This window comes from Myotis daubentonii, chromosome 9 (assembly GCF_963259705.1).
Source record: "Myotis daubentonii chromosome 9, mMyoDau2.1, whole genome shotgun sequence".
NCBI classification, from domain to species: domain Eukaryota; kingdom Metazoa; phylum Chordata; class Mammalia; order Chiroptera; family Vespertilionidae; genus Myotis; species Myotis daubentonii.
The window spans coordinates 14,302,672-14,320,155 of NC_081848.1; the positions used below are offsets into that span (position 1 = coordinate 14,302,672).

Consider the following 17,484-nt stretch of genomic DNA (forward strand, 5'->3'; position numbering starts at 1 on the left):
CCCAGTGCACGGATTCATGCACCGGTGGAGTCCCTCGGCCTGGCCGGCGGGGATCAGGCCAAAACCAGCTCTCTGACATCCCCCAAGGGGTCCCGGATTGTGAGAGGGCGGTTCTTGGGTGACACCCTGGAATCAGGCTCATCACCCAAGAACTGCAGCTGCCAAGTCACGGTAGCTCGACAGCTCCTGTGTTGAGTGTCTGCCCCCTGGTGGCCAGTGCACATCATAGCTTCCAGTTGGCCGGTTGGTCGGTTGCTTAAGCTTTTATATATATAGATTAATTGTATTATTTATTTGTATTATTTCCATACGGACAATTGTAAACCTACTTTTGACAACCTCTGTATACAAGGTGTCCCAAAAGAATGTATCCACACTTTAACAGCTGATAGCCCAGTTAGGGTTTCTTTCTTTTCAGATTTAACCCATTGGAATTGATAATTATTCAAAGTGTGTGTACATTTTTTGGAATGTGCTGTATATTCACCTACCCCCTGATTTTTGGAATTTGGAATTTCAGTTAAAGATTGTTAAATTCTATTTCAGATGCTTTTAATGTTTGTCCAGGAAGTCTTTTATTTTTTTTTAATTATTATTTTTTTTAACAATGGATGCGTCTTTTATTCACAAATAGAAGCCACGGAAAGTGAAATCTACACATTTGTACAGAGGGGTGGGCGCCCCCGGAAAAGCACGCGGCGGTCAGAAAACAGCTGGCGTGGCGTGGCGGGGACGCCCTTGCCCCGCCCCTCACCCCGCCCCCCCATGCTGCCGGGGGGCCCCAGGGAGCCAAGCCGAGGACACCTTCCATAGAAAACCGTAAAAACATAGATCCTTTGTCTGCAAACCCCACAGCAAATACCGCGTTTATCGCAAAATGATACAAAACATGGGCCTGACAGAACCGCAGCAAACCCCACCCCATCCTTTGTGTGCGGGCTGTTCTTTGCTGTGGTTTTGATAAGAATTCCTGCCGTGGAAGAAGGTGCTGCGTGCCGTGGGCTCGGCCCTGGGCACTGTGTCCAGGAAGTCTTAATAAATAAATGTAAATTTAGTTTTAAATGTGGAGAGATTACTGCAGTCAGCTTTAAAGAATTAAATGTTTTAAATTTTTTATGGGTAATTTGACAATTTACCACTTGTTTGCTCAATATTCATAAACCTTATTGTTTTGGTAGTACTACATTCTTAAAGAGGTTACTTATAACACTAATCATTCTTTGTTTTGTTATAGTCCTGTGATATCCTGTTTGACTTTGGCACTGACCACCTGTGTAGTTCCAGAAACAGTAAAAATGGGAATGGAGCAGAATATATGCGAAGTAAACAGAAGTTTTTCTTTAAAGGAATTGATAATTAAGTGGCTCTTACTCTATCAGTTAGAAGATGACTTTGAAAACAGTACAGAGCTGCCCCCAATTCTTCACAGGTAGTTTGAGTTCATTGGTGTGCTGCTATTTTTTGGTTTTGTTAAGTCAGGCTCCATCCATTACTATTTGATGCTAGATGACTTTATTTTACAGTAATAATGCAGGATTTCCTAGAGCTAGCCCAAATATTAAGTGCCGGGAGCCGGTCCATCCTTGCTGTTTCAAGGGACCTGGCATATATGGCATACGGTTCTTAATATGTTTGCTCACCTTCTTGGTGCTGTGTTTTAACCAAGGTCACCTCTCCGAGAAAGGTTGAATCCCCAGGTAGGGATTTTCCCCTGAAGTTAGGGAGGGAATAAAACCCCTCAACTAAGTGCCAGGCGGGTAATTAATCACTTTAACTCCGAACAATCATGCTTAAGCTACATAATCTTTACTCCCTGGAATGGAGATAAGAAACGCCCTAACCTTTGTAATAGAGATTGATAGGATTGAATCAACTGGTATAAATACAGATGTAACAAGACAGCAAGACTCAGAACTTAGAACACAGAATTCAGAAGACAGAACCTACATGGAGCCTGGAGACAGAAGAACTTCGCTGGAGAGAACATGGCAAAAGATCCTGGACTGAACCTGACTATAGAACATGGCAAGAGAACCTGACTAGAACCTGGTGACTGGACCTGGCTGGAGAACCTGCAGAACCTGGCTGGAGATCCTAACCAGAACTTGGCTGGAGATCCTGGCTAGAGATCCTGGCTAGGCTGCTGATCAACTGAACACTGTCTCCGTGTCCTTCCTTCTTCGCTGACTCTGTCTACACCTTTGGGGACCCCTGGACCTGCTGGGGTTGGACCCCAGCATATGGCGCCCGAACAGGGACCCCTAGGTAAGCGCCCCGCACTCGGGACGGATAGGACTCCACCATAGGAAAAGGGTGGATAGTCTTCACCGACTCCGTCCACACCTTTGGGAACCACTGGAAAAGGAGTCCCCTAGGTAAGCCACCCCCCATTGAGAGCCCCCACACTTGGGACGGATAGGACTCCACCAGGGTACTACAGACCCCCCTATAGAGGATAAGTAGGGTAAGAAGGTGGATAGTACAGAACTTAGTTTGAGAAGATGTGCCATACTGAGTCCAAAGAAAGAAGACTCTGTATTGATCTTTAGATTAAGAAGATGTGCCATACTGAGTCTAAAGAAAAAAGACTCCGTATTGATCTTTTAACACATATGCTTGCTAGCAGAGGAGTTAAGGTTACTCCCAGTCAGACAGAACGTTTTATACAAGAAGTATGTCCATGCTTTTCTGAGGAAGGAAAGGTAAATGTAATGGCATGGGAGAAGGTAGGTCCAAGGAGCCTTATCCTTAACCCCACTGCAGCCTTTCTACCCTGGGAAAGTGCAGGATTGGCAAGCTCTCCCTGGGATGATAGATCAGGACTCAGGTAATAGCGGAAAGCGCCAATCCTACTCTTAAAATGGATACAAGAGAGCATTTCAGGTTTTTCTTTTTAATGCCTGCTTTTAAAAAATAAAAAAGGGGGAATTTGCCGGGAGCCGGTCCATCCTTGCTGTTTCAAGGGACCTGGCATATATGGCATACGGTTCTTAATATGTTTGCTCACCTTCTTGGTGCTGTGTTTTAACCAAGGTCACCTCTCCGAGAAAGGTTGAATCCCCAGGTAGGGATTTTCCCCTGAAGTTAGGGAGGGAATAAAACCCCTCAACTAAGTGCCAGGCGGGTAATTAATCACTTTAACTCCGAACAATCATGCTTAAGCTACATAATCTTTACTCCCTGGAATGGAGATAAGAAACGCCCTAACCTTTGTAAGAGAGATTGATAGGATTGAATCAACTGGTGTAAATACAGATGTAACAAGACAGCAAGACTCAGAACTTAGAACACAGAATTCAGAAGACAGAACCTACATGGAGCCTGGAGACAGAAGAACTTCGCTGGAGAGAACATGGCAAAAGATCCTGGACTGAACCTGACTATAGAACATGGCAAGAGAACCTGACTAGAACCTGGTGACTGGACCTGGCTGGAGAACCTGCAGAACCTGGCTGGAGATCCTAACCAGAACTTGGCTGGAGATCCTGGCTAGAGATCCTGGCTAGGCTGCTGATCAACTGAACGCTGTCTCCGTGTCCTTCCTTCTTCGCTGACTCTGTCTACACCTTTGGGGACCCCTGGACCTGCTGGGGTTGGACCCCAGCAATTAAGTAGTCCCTTTGTTGCTACAGTTTACTTTCTTTTTGCCTGGATCTTAGTCCATGTACTTTTACTTTATTTTTGTCACTCTGTCTACACAGTGAGAATAAGAGGGATGTGCACAAAGACTGTGCATGTAACTCTTTGAGCACTTATGTGTTCTTTTGTGATCTTCTGTAAGTAGATCCACCTGAACATATATCCAACTCAGGTGTATCCTGGAATCATAATGAGAGCATCTTCTGGGTGAAATATGTTAAATTAGCGGATGGATGAAATGAGAAAAAGGCAAAATAGGGCATAAGTAGCTTGCCCACGTAACCTTTCCATAGTCAATAATTGGAACTGAATGTTTGGAGGACAGACCTCTGGATCCTAGTACTTTAATTTCATAGTTGTTTTATTTCAGAAAGGAGCTTTACAAATTTGCACATGATTTTGCTTCTAGAAAGTGTTAAAAATAATAGTAACATAACATGTATGCTCCTTAAATTCTTTCAGATGTTAAGACATTCAGTATAAGTGAAAGCAATTTTAATTTTGGATCCAAATTTTAGAGGTATATACTAAAGTCAGACATTGATGTTTAAGTTTAAAGAATATTTTAAATGGCTTTGGTGTTCTAAGTGAAGATTTTTATTTTCCTTTATAGTAATTTTCCTCATCTTGCACTGGAGAAAATTCTTGTGAGTCTCACTATGAAAAACTCTAAAGCTGCAATGAATTTTTTCCAGAGTGTGCCGGAATGGTATGTTATCTAATAGAGTTGTGTGTGTTTTTTAAGTTATATCTTTAATTACATCTTAGAAATGTTGAACTAAATTGGTCAACTAAAAAATCGCAACTGTTATCTAGGGAAATGTTTCTTATAATATATAAGCTCAGTTGGTTGGGCATTGTCCAATGCACCAAGGGGTTGCTGGTTTGATTCCAGTTGGGGCACATACCTAGGTTGTGAGTTCAATCCCTGGCAGGAGGTGGCTGATTAATGTTTTGTTCTCACATCAATATTTCTCTCTGTCCCTCTCCCTAAAAATCAATTAAAAGAAAAATCTAAACAAAATAAAAAAATAGTCATTAAAAATAAAAAAAGAAAAGAAAAATCTGACTATGTGACCTTCAAAAACAAATGATAAAAAACGGCAATGGCCCTAACCGGTTTGGCTCAGTGGATAGAGCGTTGGCCTGCGGACTGAAAGGTCCCACGTTCGATTCCAGTCAAGGGCATGTACTTTGGTTGTGGGCACATCCCCAGTAGGGGTTGTGCAGGAGGCAGCTGGTTGATGTTTCTCTCTCATCGATGTTTCTAACTCTCTATTCCTCTCCCTTCCTCTCTGTAAAAAATCAATAAAATATATTAAAAAAAACACATGGCAATGATATTTGAAGAAAGTGAAAACAAAAATAAATTTTAAAGCCTCATTTTAGTTCATGGACACAAGGGTGGTTTTTTGGGGGTTTTTTTTTTCACTATGACTGGCATGAAGATTTTTAATCTCCCTCAAAAGGGCTAAGATGAAAAAAAATCTACATTTTGGAGAAATCAAAGGTTAAAAAAAGGAAATGCTTTGTAATGTTATTTTCATGTTTATATCTGGTGTTATTAGTGTTTTCTTTTTAATACTTTCTGAATTTTCTGAGATTGAAATTTGTATTTGTTCTGTGCATCTGTTAGTAAAATTTGCTGCTGAATAATGAAATTTGGTTCAAGTAGGTATCAAATTCCAAAGAGGAGCATTTAAAAGAATAATTTAATACTTGTATAAACAGTCTTTGAATAAGTTAATATTTTCACTTGTATTATATTGCTGTTATATGAAGATGAAATATTAGGTAGTTTAATTATAAACTAAAGATCTTACTTCCTTGAAGTGAACAGCACCAAAATGAGAAAGAAGAGCCTTCATTCTCAGCAGTTGAAGAACTATTTCTTCAGACAACTTTTGACAAGATGGATTTTTTAGCTGTTGTGGAAAAATGTGCAATAGAAAAGCACCAATCTAGTAGAGGCTTTTCTGTCCATCCAAATCTCAAGGAATCACTGGATCGCTATCTTCTGGGATTGTCAAAACAGCTTCTAAATAACTATTCATCTGAGGTGAGATTTTTAAAAATAACAAAGGCCCATATTTCATTCCACTTTGTAGACTGTTTAGGAAGGAGAAATAGGTAGGAAAGGCACTAAGAATAGTGAGAAATTTCCTTTTAAAAGCAAAGTGACAGCACATGTCAGCTAGTAGTGAAAACAGTATGAAAAAAGGAAAATCAAAGAATAATAATTTGATACTCTTTGTACCAAGAACTCTGGTAAACACCATAGAAGTAGAATTCTTTGGGTGGGTTTATGGTTAATAATAGTAATGGTTTTGAGTAGAGCAATTTGATGAAAAAGTGACTCAGTTTTGTGGAGGGAACTGTTATAACACCAAAGAATATAATTGAAACTGAATGTCACAATCCTTGCTAAAGCCTTTTTTAGATAATCTCAGCCATAATAATTCATCTTTTGATTTTCATAATACTTAATACTTCTATTTTGAAAGGATACTTAGCATCTTCCTTGTACCATAATTTGTGTACATATTTTATACACAAATACCTCTTAAACTATGCTATAAGTTCCTTAAAGGGCATATATGTATTTTTATTGATTTTTGTATCTGCCACAAGCCTTGTTACATGGTAGATGATAAAGTATTTGTTGAATAAAATAAAAACTATAAGCTACTCAAAGGAGTGAATTCATTAGCCAGGAATAGTGAGCTAAAGAACCAGAGAAGGGACACTGTGCCTGTTTCATCTGCCTTAACCTTAGTAACTGACATTCTTCAGGATCACAGTTGTAACCACTTTCATTACAAAGTAATATGGAGTTCTGTGTTTTCCCCTAAAATGCCATTTCCTACAGTATAGGAACAACAACAACAACAAAAATCTAGTTTTTCTGTGTAACCTTGGCAAAATCATTAATAATTTTATAAAATTGGCTAAACAGTACCTACTTGCAAAAAATATTTGTGTTAGTCTCTGGAATCTAAAAAGCTGAATAAGTCAAAGTTCATGTCCTTCAGAAGCTCACAAGGTCATTTTAATATTTCTTTATATGAATCTAATTTCTGTGTCTGTTCTAAGAGTTACAGACACTTATTTGCCTATCAGGTTTTGTTTTTTTTCTTCCTCCAAATACTTAAGGGCCTTCATTTGCAGAACACTGGGCTACTTTAAGAGGAGATGTCTTACTTGGCCATGATTACATACTTCCGCTGTTTTCTTGAGAATCCTGGTTATCAAAATTCTGTAAGAATCTCTTAGATGTTTTTTAGAGATAACCAGAATTATGCCACTATTAACTCAATTTACTGTATTTAATGTTTCTTACCATGTACATAAATTTTTTCTTATAAGAGACTAGAGGCTCGGTGCATGAATTTGTGCACAGGACCGATCGGGGCCGGGCCGGTGGCGGGGACGGGACGCAGGAGGTTGGCCAGTTGGCCCCACCCCCAATTGGGGTGGTGGGGGCCGATTGGGGGCCAGGTCAGCAGGGGGAGGGGCCACAGGCGGTTGCGGGGAGCTGATTGGGGTCCCAATCAGATGCACATCATAGCAACTGGTCATTCAGTTGTTCCGTCGTTCTGGTCGCTTGGCTTTTATATATATAGATAATCATAGTGTACTCAAATTACTTATAAACTATATGTTTTTATTTGTGTTTTACTTTTAAGACTTCAAATACAGAAATGCTTGTCCGGTGTTCAAGTCTTTTGGTGGGTGTTCTTGGTTGCTATTGTCATATGGGTGTAATAACTGAAGAGGAAGCATATAAATCAGAATTATTCCAGAAAGCCAAGGTATGAGAATTTATGTAAGTTCTAGATTAATTGAATGAAATATATCTCTGGGAAAATTAGTGTACATGTTTAGAAAACACAAATATTTATGTAGGTTGACCATTTCCCTTGTATTTATGTAGCCTGAGAAGAAATGATACTGTGTGTCCTTCCTTGAGATGTGAAATTATTTTAAGCCAAAAATAAATACAGTAATTGAAATAATATTACATTAAAATTTAATCTTAACAAAAATTCTTATTTTTATCTTACTTTAAAAAGTTTTTCCTGTGATCAGTTATCCTAAAGAATCCTTGACAAAGAGTATTAATCAAGTAGGCACTCAGCATGAAACTTATTTTCATCTCTGGGTACTACTGTCAGTTGTGTGATTTGTACAAATGGGATAATATATGTCCTTTAAAAATTGTTAGTAATTTTTAATTATGCTATAAATCAAGTATAACTTCTTAAATACTTAATTTTACCTTTAAGTAAAACTTTTAAAAGCAGTCACTAAACTCTAATTTTAACTGGAATTTGAATTTTTCCTTCTTTATTTTTAATAGTCTCTAATGCAGTGTGCTGGAGAAAGTGTTACTCTGTTTAAAAATAAGACAAATGAGGAATCTAGAATTGTTTCATTGAGAAATATGATGCATCTATGTACAAGTTGCTTATGTAACTGTAAGAAGGTAAGATGTTCTTCCTGCTTGACAGTATAGCCTTCCTAGGGGATTGATAACTGGTTGGTGTTGTTATTATTTTTTGTTTTTTGGTCCATTTGTAAGTTTACACACTGATATAAAATTAAATTGAATGGAAAATAAAAGGTAGTATTCAGAGGAATAAAGCAACAGATAATCAGAATTTCTCATGAAACTAATTTCATCATTTCAGGAAGGTTTCAGAGATTATTTTACCACTGTTATATACTACATACATGACTCTTGCTGCCAGCATATTTTCATCCTATATAATAAAATGGTAATATGCACATTTACCCTAATGGCAGAATGACCGGGAACGACTGGTTGCTGTGACGTGCACTGATCACCAAGGAGCAGATGCTCAATGCAGGAGCTACCCCCTGGTGGTCAGTGCGCTCCCACAGGGGGAGCTTCGCTCAGCCACAAGCTGAGCTGACGGTTGCGAACACAGCGGCAGTGGCAGGAGCCTCTCTTGCCTCTTTGGCAGCATTAAGGATGTCCAACTGCGGCTTAGTCTGTCTGTCAGTCAGACATCCCCCGAGGGCTTCCAGGCTTCCAGAGGGATGTCTGACTGCCAGCTTGGGCCCAATCCCCCGGGGAGTGGGCCTAAGCCATCAGTTGGACATCCCCCCGAGGGCTCCTGGGCTGCCAGAGGAATGTCTGACAGCCAGTTTAGGCCCGTTCCCTGGGGAGCGGGCCTAAGCCGGCAGGTGGACATCCCCCAAGGGGTCCCGGACTGCGAGAGGGCACAAACCTGGCTGAGGGACCTCCCCACCGCCGAGTGCACGAATTTTCGTGCACTGGGCCTCTAGTTCATTTAATAAAAATGTGTTGACTGCTAGCTGTTGGATGTGCATACCACTATACCAGGGATAGTGAGCACCACCAAGATAAATAAATCCAGCACATATGTTACTCTCTTTTTGCCCATATAGTCCTATATAATGTTTGGTGGGAAGATTGCTACTGTGTATAGTCTTTGTTTTGTTTTGGAGTGGGCCTGAGGGGGTAGCTGAGTCAGTTTAAATTGTTAAAAAATAATTGGAAACATTTTGAAAGCTGATGTTAAGTACATGACCACGTATCAATATTATCAGCATGTATTTTTAGTTTTGTAATGTGGTATTGTATGTTTTGCTGTAAGTGGGGAAGGCGAGAAAAGGAAGAATAAAATGTAAGCTACAATTATTGTTTGCTTATGTTTAGGGTCATTAACTGGTATTTTACTTTAATGTTGTTTATGCACAGTGAAAGATATGTAGTTATTATCTGAGGAAAGATAATAGTATTTTTTGAAGTAATTTATCACTTCTCCCCAATAGCAAACTCTTTATTTGTGCTTCTTATGTTAGAGAATTTTCAGTGTAAAGGAAAATTTACATTTCAGTCAATATAGAGAAAATATTATTTGTCAAGAATAATTATTTTTATTTCTTTGTTTGCTTGGTTTTCTTGTTCGACTTCATTACAGCATAGTCCAAGTAAGATTGCATCTAGCTTCTTCCTACGATTGTTAACATCAAAGCTAATGAATGATATTGCTGATATTTGTAGAAGTTTAGTAAGTATGCTTCTTGTTTTACTACCATATTTCATTGATTTTAAGATGCTTTCCTCCCCCCCCCCCCATTGAAATAGCTCTTAAATGATGCATTTCACAATATATGGCATTTTATGCTTTCTAAATGTGGAAATTAAAGTTATTTGGTTTGGGGGTGGGTATATTTCATTGCTTCTTAATATCAGTACCTAGCACAGTGCTTGGCTTTTAATTTCTCAATAAATAATAATAGACTGAACAATTAGGAACTAAGCATCCAGGCTCATATCTATTTCTCTGTAACATAGTTCTCTATTCATAAAAATAAAAGCAAAAACCTTGGCAGAGCAGAACATAGTCTCATCATGGTATTTGTTTTTCTTCTTCCATACAAATGAACTCTGCGATGCATACTTTTTTAACTGAAATAATACCTGGCACACAGAGTGGATATTCAAATATCTAATGAGTGAAAAAAATACTCTATAACTGAATTAATTTCATTTAATAATAAATCTTGGTCACTTTTTCATGTCACTGCTTAGTGTTACACCTTCCACTTTTTTAGCAGTAGCCTCGTATTTTATTATATGGGTATGGTATATATGTAGTTTTAACCCATCAGATCTTTTTTTTAAAGTAATTTAAAATTTTTCAATTATATTTTATGTTACAATATTATGTTACTTTCAAGTGTACAACCCAGTGATTAGACAGTTCTATAACTTACAAATGATCACCCTGATAAATCTAGTACCATCTGACACCATACATAGTTATTACAATATTATTAACTATATTTTCTGCGCTGTACTTTACATTTCCATGACTGTTCTGTCACTACCAATTTGTATTTAATCCCTTCACCTTTGTCCCCCATGTCCCCAATTCCCTCCCATCTGGCCACTGTGAAAATGTTCTCTGTATCTCTGAGTCTGTTTCTGTTCAGGTTCATTTATTTTGTTCTTTAGATTCCACATATAAGTGAAATCATACGGCATTTGTCCTTCTCTGTCTGGCTTATTTCACTCAGCACAATATCTGCAGGTCCATCCATGCTGTTGCAGATGGCAAGATTTCATTCTTTTTTTCAGTTTGACCCATACTCCATTGTATGCATGCACCACTTATACTTCATCTGTTCATCTTTTGATGGACACTTAGTTGACTTTCATATCTTGGTTATTGTAGATAATTCTGTAAGGAACATACGGATGCATATGTTTTTTCATTCTAGTGTTTTTGGTTTCTTTGGATAAGTACCCGTAAGTGGAATTGCTGGGTACTTCTTTGTCTCTGGTTATAGCCTTTGTTTTAAATTCTGTTTTGTCTATTATAAGGATTGCTATCCCAGCTCTTTTGTTTGTTTTTATTTTTATAACGTATTTTTTCCCATCCCTATACTTTTAGTCTGTATGTGTCTTTTGATGTGAAGTGAGTCCCGTTTGTCTTTTGATTGGAGCATTTAGTCCATTTGCATTTTTAAAATTAATTGTTAATAGGTATGGAATTTTGGTTCTTGAACTTAATTCATTCCTGAAGGTTGTTCAAGGAGTGATTTATTTGAAAATCAAATCATTTTTTTCCCCATTAGAAATAATGTAAATGGAATTAATCTGTTTCAGACCCCCCAAATGATTTTCTTCTTTAGCCTTTCTTATATACAGTACATGTCTAATGTACTGTTTAATCTATAAATACACACTTCTTTTCTTTTTTTTTTTAAATATATTTTATTGATTTTGTACAGAAAGGAAGGGAGAGAGATAGAGAGTTAGAAACATCGATGAGAGAGAAACATCGATCAGCTACCTCCTGCACATTTCCCACTGGGGATGTGCCCGCAACCCAGGTAGATGCCCTTGACCGGAACCGAACCTGGGACCTTTCAATCCGCAGGCCGACGCTCTATCCACTGAGCCAAACCGGTTTCGGCCACACTTCTTTTCTTAAATTTATCAAAACACTCCCTATTAGCCTTAAACAAATCACTTTTAGCATTCGGTCTAGGGATGTCTTTCAGGTCTGCATACAGCATCTTTGCTTGTCTGTATATTACTGCCTCCAGGAAATGGCTGTCACTGGCTAACTGCTTTTCACCTGTCCAAACCAACAACAGTTTTTCTGCCTCTTTAATCGTCTGATCATTGTTTCTTTCACACTTAGCAACATTAGCACTCTAGAAGGCCTTTTTCTTTTTTAAAATTGTGCTAATCCTTGTTTTCTCCAGCAACAAAAGCGTTCTCTTCTTTGTTTGCTGCCTGAAAGATTCCTTTTGTCATGCCGAGGTATCAGCGTGAAAGGGTTGTCAGGTAGAAAACCAAAACTTAACAATTGGGACATTTTTGCTGTGAATAACTTGATCGAAAGCCCAAATTGTTTGAGATGGGAGATGTTCAAGAAATGAGGCTTAAGGGTATTTATTGCCATTTTATTATTCATATTTCTTATCTCTTTTTATTCTGTTTTGATGGTGATGAACTAGCCTTTTCTAGTCCGGGAATCTCTTTATCCTTCCATTCTAAATGATAGCTTTCCTAGGTAGAGTAATGTTGATTGTAGGTCCTTGCTTTATCCCTTTGAATATTTTGAGTCACTACTTCCTGCCTGCAAAATTTCTATTGAGAAATCAGCTGACAGGCTTATGGGAGCTCTCTTGTAGCTAACTAATGGGTTCCTTCTTGCTGTTTTTAAGATTCTCTCTTTGTCTTTAACCTTTGGCATTTTAATTATGATGTGTCTTGGTGTAGACTTCTTTGAGTTCATCTTGTTTGGGACTCTATATTTCCTGGACTTTTATGTCTATTCACCAGGTTAGTAAAGTTTTTTGTTATTATTTTTCCAAATAGGATTTCAATTCTCTCTCTTCTTCCAGGAGGCACCCCCATAATGTGAATGTTGGTACGCTTGATGTTGTCCCAGAGGCTCCTTAAACTGTCCACAATTTTTTGGATTCTTTTTCTTTTTGCTATTTTGATTGGGCGTTTTTTTGCTACTTTATCTTCCGGTTGCTGGTTTGCTACTCTGCTTCATCTTCTCCGTTGTTGATTCCCAGTAACTTCATTTCAGTTTGTGTATCTTTCATCGGGTTCTTCTCTATGTTTGCTATTTCCATTTTTGTATTTCCTCTCCTTATTAAAGTTCATTTAATTCATCTGCTCTTCCCCTAGGTTCATTGAGTATCCTTCAACCAGTGTTTTGAACTCTGCACCTGGTATTGCTTGTCTCCATTTGTTTAGTTCTTTTTCTGGGGTATTGTGCTATTGTTTCATTTGAGACATATTTCTTTATCTCCTCATTTTGGCTGCCTCCCTGTGCTGGCTTCTGTGTAGTAGGTAGAGCTGTTACATGTCCCCGTCTTGGTAGAGTGGTCTAATGTAGTTGGTGTCCCGTAGGGCCTAGTGACACAGCCTCCCTGGTCATTTTAGCTGGGTACTTCAGGTGTGCCGTGTCTTGGCTATGTGACTCCTCCTGTTGTAGTTGAGCTTTGATTGTTGTTGGCACATCAGTGGGAGGTATTTACCTCGAGGCCGGTTGGCTACAACTGGCCATGACTACAATGGAAAAGCTCTTATGCAGGGGCCAACCCCAGGGAGCAGGACTTGCTTCAGTGGGGCTCTGGTGCCTGATTAGTTCTCACCTTGAGTGTGCTGCTGATAGAGGTGGTTGGGTGGTGTTCTGGCATTGTCTGACACTGTCCACCTGGTGCACTATCTCTGGAGTCCTCAGGGAGGTGCAGACCAAAGTCAGCTGCCATCCATATCCTGCCCAGGGCCACCCAGCATGAGCTACAGAACGATCTGCAGAAGACTGCTACCTGTGCTGGGCTTGGAGGTGATGAGGAGAGCCCATGATGTGAACAGGGGCCAGCTGTTGCTCTTGCCAGGCCTGGGACCATTAGCAGGAGGTATGAGGCATGCCAAAGCCAGATCCTGCTTGTTGAGGTAGGGTTTGTGAACTTTGAGAGATTTTAGGAAAGTTCTCAGCAGGAGCCAAGACAGGCTGCTTGTATGGAAAAGCTACTGGAAGTTGCTTGGAAGGGCCCACAAGGTGGGTAGGGCACTATCTCAGGGACTCACCAGGATGGGGTGAACAGTTAATCAGGCTCAGATATGGTGCTTGCCTGTGGGCCTTGTGGCAGGTGGTGGGGTCGGGGGCAGGGGACTCAGAAAAGGAACAATGGTTTTTGCCAGCACTTCGGTCTGGGTAAAAGCCACTCTTCCAGTCTTTGCCCCATATCCAGACAATTCAGTTCCTCCCTGTATGTCCCTGTTGCCTTTTTAAAAAATATATATTTTATTGATTTTTTACAGAGAGGAAGGTAGAGGGATAGAGAGTTAGAAACATCGATGACAGAGAAACATCGATCAGCTGCCTCCCGCACATCTCCCACTGGGGATGTGCCCGCAACCCAGGTACATGCCCTTGACCGGAATCGAACCTGGGACCCTTCAGTCCGCAGGCCGACGCTCTATCCACTGAGCCAAACCGGTTTCGGACCTCTTGCCTTTTGAGCTGCTGCCCCAGTGCTGGAGCTCAGAGCAAGTGAATCTGAGTAAGTTTTTGCAGTGGAGCCCTTTAAGAGGAACACCTGGGACTCCAGCAGCCCTCTGTCTCAACCACAATCCCTGCTGGTTTTCACAGCCAGAAGTTATGGGGACTTGTCTTCTGGCACTGGAACCCTGGGCTCGGGGGCCTGGTTTGGGGCTGGGAACCCTCACTCCTCAGGGGGATCTCCACAGCCAAAATACCCTCCTGATTTTTAAAACACGCGTGTGGGACTAGCTCCCTCTGTATCTCTACCTCTTCTACCAGCCTCAGTGTGGTTTCTTCGGTATATTTTTATACAGACTTTTGTTCAGCTAGATTTCAGGTGATTCTGAGTGATGGTTGTTCTGGAGTTTAGTTGTAATTTTGATGTGCTCCTGGGAGGATGTGAGTATTGCATTTATCTATACCTCTGCCTTGACTGGAAGCCCAGTGCATTGGGTCTTAATTAACATTTTAAGTAGTTTCTATTTTTTTTCTGTGGTAAAGGTTGTTTTGTCTACTTATATCTGTACCTATGAAGGATGAAGGAGATATTCTAGAAATGAAATTAGTTGTTCAGAAGGAATGTGAATTTTATGTTTTTGATGAATATAATAAATGTCCTCAAAATAATCATATCAACTTATACTTTTTTCCACACTGTTATCAATTTTGGGTAGTATTAAAATTTCTTAGTGTAAGAAATTTTTTGTAAAGATTGCATATTATTCTGTTAGGTAGACATTACTATTTATATCCATTTTTCTGTTGTTGGACATTTAATAGAAATAATACTGCAGTGTTCATGCACATGAATCTTGAGCCATATGATTAGGTGAATTTTAATTACAACGTGCTTCAGAAAGAAGCCAACTTGAAAAAACATCTTTCTTTCTCTTTTGAAGGTCTCCTTTATAAAAAAGCCACTTGACTATGGACAAGTCGAATCAGTGGGAGATGACACTGATGAAAATGTAAAGGAGATGGAGAATCAGTCATCCATGAGTGTGTTTAATAGTTACCCTGCTAGTAGTGTTAGTGATGCAAATGAATCTGGAGAGAGCCAGCTTACTATTGGTAAATATATATTTACTTTGTGGGATTATTTTTATTTCTTCATATTGATTTTACATTACAAAAATCCTCATTGATACCAATTGTATGCTCATTTTATTTTTTAGTTTTTGGTATAGTTTATTAGGATTGTTTTTTTTCTGTACCCTTTAGATTCTCTAATTTTAATGGAATTTATTAGTTTTCTGTTCTTCATAAGGAAAATTAAAATAATCACTAAAGAAAATCATATAATAGTTTTTTTGGAAAATTGAAAGCAGGAGAGTGATAAAGTACCCACAATGCCATCCTTTTAAACTTTTTCTGTTATTTGTCTATAGACCTTTTGAAAATTGTAATTAGCATTGACATTCTTATGTCTTTTTTACACCTTGATTTTTTAACATTAATTATAAACTTTTTTTTTTTCATTGAGCTGCTTGAATTGATGAGCAAATTTTTTAATGGCTTCATAGTATCCCAACTAACATACATAACATAATTTACTTGACCATTATTTACTGTTAGAAATTTAGATTTCTATTTTCTTATAATTAATAGTACTGCACTGAATGTTTGTCCATATGGATTTTTCCATAGATCATTTCTTGATGATAAAATCCTGGGGTAACCTTTAATGAAGAATTTTGAAGCTTTTAGTGTTTAGTTGATTTCACCATAATTTTGTTTATCATATACTTTAATCTTTTTTTTCTTGATAGAGGGGAGGCTATTTGAGCTAATAATGTTCCATTTGTGTGGCTTTTGTGCCCTGCTCTTAGTTTTAATAAGTGCTTTTTATTTATAGGTGCCATGAATCCCTTAGCTGAGGAACATCTGTCGAAACAAGATCTGCTTTTTTTAGACATGCTCAAGTTCTTGTGTGTAGGTGTAACCACAGCTCAGACCAGTCCTGTGTCATTTAGAGCAGTTGATATTCGGAGGAAATTGTTAATGTTAATTGATCCTAGTATACTAGATCTTACCAAATCTCTCCACCTACACATGGTGAGTTAAGTAAAATGAAGATTCTTTATAGTTCTGTCTGGCATTGCTGCTGAAGATAATAGATTGACATCAGAACCACATAGTACCTTTAAAGTGTTGAAATTGCTTTCTTAATAAATGAATCTGAGATTAGTTATAAAATACACTTTTTCCTTTAAAGTGCTTGGGGAAAAAATTTAAGTAGACACAGAAACATTAAAACTTGGATTGACTTTACGTAGATTTATTATCTTAAGGTATACTTAATTATAAGTTCTTTAAACTAGGCCAAGAAACACAGATTCTGAATGTAAAAGTAATCTATATATATAAGAGACTAATATGCTAAGTATCCATCTCTCTGACTGGTCGCTATGATGTGCACTGACCACCAGGGCGCAGATGCTCAACACAGGAGCTGCTGTGACAAGCCAGAAACAGTGGCTGTGGGCACCGGATAATGACGTCACATAGCAACAGCTGGCTTCCTTTCCCTAGCAACTAGCCTCCTTGGATTTTCTTCAGCCGAGGACAGTGATGGCGAACCTTTTGAGCTCGGCGTGTCAGCATTTTGAAAAACCCTAACTTAACTCTGGTGCCGTGTCACATATAGGAATTTTTTGATATTTGCACCATAGTAAAACTAAGATTTATATATATATATGTATATTGATTTTTTACAGCGAGGAAGAGAGAGGGATAGAGAGCCAGAAACATCGATGAGAGAGAAACATCGATCAGCTGCCTCCTGCACACTCCCTACTGGGGATGTGCCCACAACCAAGGTACATGCCCTTGACCGGAATCGAACTTGGTACCCTTGAGTCCACAGGCTGACACTCTATCCACTGAGCCAAACTGGTTAGGGCGAAGACTTATATTTTTGATATTTATTTTATATATTTAAATGCCATTTAACAAAGAAAAATCAACCAAAAAAATGAATTTGCGTGTCACCTCTGACACGCATGTCATAGGTTCGCCATCACTGGCCTAGGAACACGACTTGCTTTATAGCCAGGTGGAAACACTTTACACTTTAACCAAATATCTGTGAAGCATTTTCCCGTGCCTCATCTCATTTGATCCTCACAGAAGTCCTGGAATAGGCAGATAGGAGATTCGGTGGAATCCTAGTTTCTATTCATTAGCTGGGAAATGGAGATTTAGAAAGCTTAGAAACATGACCCGACTGAAAAGAAGTAAGAAATGGTGGACCTTGAAAATGACTTCA

General features: G+C 38.9%; 1 protein-coding gene across 6 annotated transcripts in view; it reads left to right on the forward strand.

The window, feature by feature from the left end:
• The window catches only part of ATM (ATM serine/threonine kinase), a 135,955-nt gene that overhangs the window by 23,684 nt on the left and 94,787 nt on the right, over positions 1-17,484 (forward strand). For 5 of the 6 annotated variants that reach the window (XM_059707986.1, XM_059707985.1, XM_059707988.1 and 2 more), the window contains 8 exons: positions 1,235-1,429; positions 4,253-4,348; positions 5,473-5,698; positions 7,326-7,451; positions 8,000-8,125; positions 9,612-9,701; positions 15,116-15,287; positions 16,072-16,271. In XM_059707986.1, coding sequence (XP_059563969.1) covers positions 1,235-1,429; positions 4,253-4,348; positions 5,473-5,698; positions 7,326-7,451; positions 8,000-8,125; positions 9,612-9,701; positions 15,116-15,287; positions 16,072-16,271 — 1,231 coding nt within the window. The remainder of the gene's footprint in view (positions 1-1,234; positions 1,430-4,252; positions 4,349-5,472; positions 5,699-7,325; positions 7,452-7,999; positions 8,126-9,611; positions 9,702-15,115; positions 15,288-16,071; positions 16,272-17,484) is intronic. The other variant, XM_059707990.1, reaches the window with a different exon arrangement.